General features: G+C 38.9%; 1 protein-coding gene across 2 annotated transcripts; it reads left to right on the top strand.

Annotated features, from left to right (window-relative positions):
• Window positions 1–4,370, top strand: LOC108326976 (SNF2 domain-containing protein CLASSY 3). Of its 2 annotated transcripts, XM_017560614.2 has the most exons (3): window positions 1–1,675; window positions 1,782–1,934; window positions 2,260–4,370. In XM_017560614.2, the coding sequence occupies exons 1-3, from the start codon at window positions 278–280 to the stop codon at window positions 4,201–4,203; spliced, it is 3,495 nt and encodes a 1,164-aa protein (XP_017416103.1). In that variant the 5' UTR covers window positions 1–277; the 3' UTR covers window positions 4,204–4,370. The 2 variants fall into 2 exon arrangements, with proteins under 2 accessions (XP_017416103.1, XP_017416104.1); XM_017560615.2 differs by lacking the exon at window positions 1,782–1,934.
• The last annotated feature ends 337 nt before the right edge of the window (window positions 4,371–4,707 follow it).

Here is a 4,707-nt window from a genome sequence, read left to right as displayed (position 1 = left end):
TTGTTTCTCTTATTGGCGCCACATCTACCAATTTGGAAACTCCACTCTGATACTCTTCCTATTCTCAATCTGTTTTCTTCCCAACCATGGTTCCTTCTTCCAACTCATTCTTTCTCTCGTTCACATCCGCTTTATCACTTAGTGGGCAATAGATTGATCTTGGTGATCTCGAGAGAGCAAATAGTTCATTTGGGTTTTGGTCTTCCTGCGTCCTTTGAGAATACAAGAAAAAAGTGTTCTTTTGTTTTGTTTCGTTTTTTTTTGTTGTTGTTTGAAAATGTATCAGGCTGTTGCTCGCAGGACTCGAAGCAAGAAACCTTGGGTGGTCGGTGGTGGTTTGACAATGGGTCGGAAAAGAAGAAAGGTGGATGAAGAAGATGATGATGAAGTGATTTGCTTGGGAGAAAATTTGGAAGGGGAAGGGGCTGCAAGAGAGAAATTTGCATCTGCGTCTGGGGCTTCATGTTCATCACCAGATGATATGAAGAATGGTTTCGCGTATTTGGGAGAGACTGAGGATGATCCTGATCCTGATCCTGAAGAGGTGGTTGACCTCGAAGGCCATGATGGAGCTGAAGTGAGGATTGATGAGTGTTACGAAACCAAGGGTTTTCAGGTTAAGGAGGAAGAGAGGGATGAGGAGGGTGAAGGCTGTTCTGTAGCAGCTGTGAGAGCTGATAAAGGTGAGAGCTTTGATGATGATGAATACGGTACTAAACCTGAAAAGCCGGTTGTTTTGTTGCCCGATTCATGTAGGGGTGGACGTAGTAGCTCTGATGATGGATATGATTCGTTGTGGTCTTCAACGGAGAGTGAGGATGTTGAGACTAGTGACGATGATTTTAAGGTTGATGAGGATGATGACGATGATGATGATGTTGAGAGTGAATACTCAAGCAGTGAGGAGAGTTATTCTTCTGAAGATGATGAGAGGAGGGGATACAAGATGTTTAAGGAAAGAGTAAGAAAGGTGGTGAGTGAATCTGAGAGCAGTAGAGTTTGGAGAAGGAAAGGTGAAAGAAAGAATAAGCATGTAGAGAAGGAGTTGGTGGAGAAATGGAATGGTGGTGATTGTGCTAGCGTGGCATCTAGTAAATCAGAGATCAATAAGGAGGAAACAAAAAGGGCACAAGAGAATAAACAAAGAGCAAACAGAGTAGAGAATGTCAATAATGCTGATCCTGAAGTTTTGAGTGATCAGGGGAAAAGTTCAGGTCTCTATGTGTCTTCTGATGATGATGCGCTAGAGGATAAGGAGAAAGGAGTGAGGGATCATCAAAGGGTGTTTTTTCAAAAAGAGACAAGAGATTCAAATGTGATCAATAAGTGTGGGAAAAATAATAAGGTCAAGGCCAATGCTAAAGAAACTGGACATAAAGATGAGCTGCATGAAATGCTGAGGATGTCATCGACATCAAAGAACCACTGTTTTGAATTCTTCAATGAATGCTTTAGGGGCAAGCGTGATTCTAAAGATGTTTCAAGAGATTTGGATAAGAAGGTTGGTGTTGATGAGGGTCAGACTCCGCCATTTGGTTCAAGGGAGACAATTTCTTTAAACTGGAACTCCATGATGAAAGAAAAACCTGTTGAGAAATCTGAGTCACAGCAAGAGTTGGATATGCTGTGGGAAGAAATGGAGATGTTGCTTCAAGCTGAAAAAATTGGAGTCCAGGTAAATTTTAGACCAAACAAAAACTGTAATATAATATTAGTTCTTGTCATTAGATTTTAGGAATTCTTAATTTTGAAGTTACACACTAACTTTGTATAATCGGCAGAGTGATAATATAGAGATAAATGAACCAAGAGAAATCGAAGAAAATCCAGTCATTCGATGCAAACATGACACCATTTTTGATGAGCAGATAGGGATTCACTGTAGATGGTGTGGTTGGATTGAAACCGAAATTAAATATATCACACCGCCATTTGTAAGTTCCTTTGAACTTTGATGATTGTTTGTTGAAAATATTTTCCACTTCTTTTAGTGTATTAAATAAATTTTAACTGCCCCATTTAGAGTACCTTCTTTCCACATGTGAACCTAGGCATAAAGGATGTTATTTTTATTTTCCATTGAACCATGCTCAGTATAGTTTACTAATTGAGTTTTCTTTCATATGTAAAAACTGAAACAGTGTTTGACTAGTGTTGGAAGCATAGGGGTTAGATAAACTACTTCTGCTGTGATTTTATGTTCTGGTATGATGTGAAGTTCTGATGTGTGCGTCGTTGTGTGCATTGCACATAATGCAGATAGATTCTGAGAGATATGGCAGAAGGGTGTCGTCTGGTGGAGGGAACAGCTCGCGACTTGATGGGGTTCTCTTCAGTGAATGTGGTGAAGACTCGGAAGCAGTTAGGTCTCACAATCATGGCACAGTTTGGGACCTTACTCCAGGCATAAAAGAAAGCTTGTTTCCTCACCAACAAGAGGGATTTGAGTTTATTTGGGCAAATTTGGCAGGAACCATTGAACTTTCAAAGTTGAAGATGGTTGATCCTCAGAGTGAGGGTGGGTGCATAGTTTCTCATGCTCCTGGAACTGGAAAGACGAGGTTGACCATGGTGTTTCTGCAGACATATTTGCAGGTGTTTCCTAAGTGTTTACCCATTATCATTGCTCCTGCCAACATATTACTCACTTGGGAAGATGAGCTGAGGAAGTGGAACATAGGAATTCCATTCCACAATTTGAACAATGCTGAATTATCAGGGAAGGAACATGCCATTAGGGAAGTTGATTGGTTATTCAACCAACAGCAAAAAAAGGATGTCATAAGAATGGTGAAGTTGTGTTCTTGGTACAAAGAGAAGAGCATTCTGTTAATCAGCTACAATCTTTATGAAAAGCTAGCCGGGGGAAAGTCTGAAGGAGATGGGGAGAAAGAGAAGAACAATAGAAAGAATGGAAAACAGAAGAAAAATAGAAAGATCGGAAAAGAGAAGAAACGTGTTGAAACTGAATTGGGAAATGTTCTGAGAGACTATCCTGATTTATTAGTTCTTGATGAAGGCCACACACCAAGGAACAAGCGAAGCTGTATTTGGAAGGTTCTCTCAGAGAGTAGAAGTCAGAAGCGGATCCTTCTTTCAGGGACTCCTTTCCAGAACAATTTTCTTGAACTCTACAATATTTTGTGCTTAATGAAACCATCTTTTCCTGACAGCATACCGCAGGAACTCAAGAAGTTCTTGAAAAACAAACTGATACAGGAAACGAAAGCTTCAAAAGACGAGAGTTGGGAACCCATTTCTGCTGGAAATCAAGCCGATGAAAAGATAAACCAGCTAAAGCTGCTGATGAATCCCTTTGTTCATGTTCACAAAGGTAGTATTCTTCAGAAGAATCTTCCTGGTTTAAGAGACTGTGTGCTGGTTTTGAAGCCAGAATGCTTGCAGAAAGACATTCTGGAGAGCATTGATTGTTCTCAAAATGCACTTAACTTCGAGCACAAGTTGGCCTTGGTCTCTGTTCATCCCTCCCTTTTCCTAAACTGTGCTCTGTCAAAGAAAGAAGAATCTGTTATTGATTCGGAGCTGTTGAAAAGGATTAGATTGGACTCTTATCAAGGGGTCAAAACCAAATTTCTGCTTGAGTTTGTGAGACTATGTGATGCAGTTAATGAGAAAGTCCTTGTGTTCAGCCAGTTCATTGATACCTTATGCTTGATCAGGGACCAGCTGGAGTCAGCCTTCAACTGGAGTGTGGGAACGGACGTGTTGTATATGCATGGAAAGCTGGATCAAAAGCAAAAGCAATTTCTCATTCACAATTTCAATGATGCAAATAGCCAGGCAAAGGTGTTGCTAGCTTCTATAAAAGCATCTTCTGAAGGCATTAACCTGGTTGGAGCTTCAAGGGTCGTGCTTGTTGATGTTGTTTGGAATCCCTCAGTGGAAAGGCAAGCTATTTGTAGAGCATATAGACTTGGACAGAAGAGGGTTGTTTATACTTATCATCTTCTTGCACAGGGCACCCCTGAATGTGCAAAATATGATAAACAGTCAGAGAAGGACCGCTTATCTGAACTGGTATTCTCAAGTAGGAATGTTGAAAATGATAAGCTTGAAAATGTTGGAGTGAAGTTTGAGGATAAAGTTCTTGATCTCATGGTTCAGCATAACAGTCTCAAGGACATATTTGGTCAATGTCTGGTTCAACCAAAGGACAGAGATTTGGAAACTTTGGGCCCTTAATGCTCTTGGATGATTGGAAAATTATTTTTGCACAATTTATTTGATACACAAATTTATGACTGTAGCAACTGCTGCCATTAGTTGAAGACGGGAGTTCATGATTTAGTCTATTCTATCATGTTTGTTTCACAGATTATGGGAATTTGTTGGATTAAATATATATATTTTTCCATAATTCACGTAACATTAAACATATAGAAATGTTTCCCAAAATGTTTTTCTTGTTCGATTATATATAATTTTAGTTTTTGATAATTATTGAATTTTCGTTTCAGTTTTAATAATGTTTTTTAACTTTTTCATCTCTAATGTTTATTTTATTTTAATTTTGTCTCTAAAGCGTTTTCTAGAGCATGCTCAAGCCACGGTCTAAATTGTATTGACAATACAAATTCTTTTTTTCTTTAAGTTAAAATAAGAATTATTTAGGAATGAAAAGATTAGGGAAAAATGAGCAGGACAAATAAAAATCCAACAATTTGTAAGTAATATGATGAAAATGAA

This window comes from Vigna angularis, chromosome 2, assembly GCF_016808095.1.
Source record: "Vigna angularis cultivar LongXiaoDou No.4 chromosome 2, ASM1680809v1, whole genome shotgun sequence".
In the NCBI taxonomy this organism is placed as follows: domain Eukaryota; kingdom Viridiplantae; phylum Streptophyta; class Magnoliopsida; order Fabales; family Fabaceae; genus Vigna; species Vigna angularis.
This window is presented reverse-complemented; position numbering and strand designations above follow the sequence as displayed.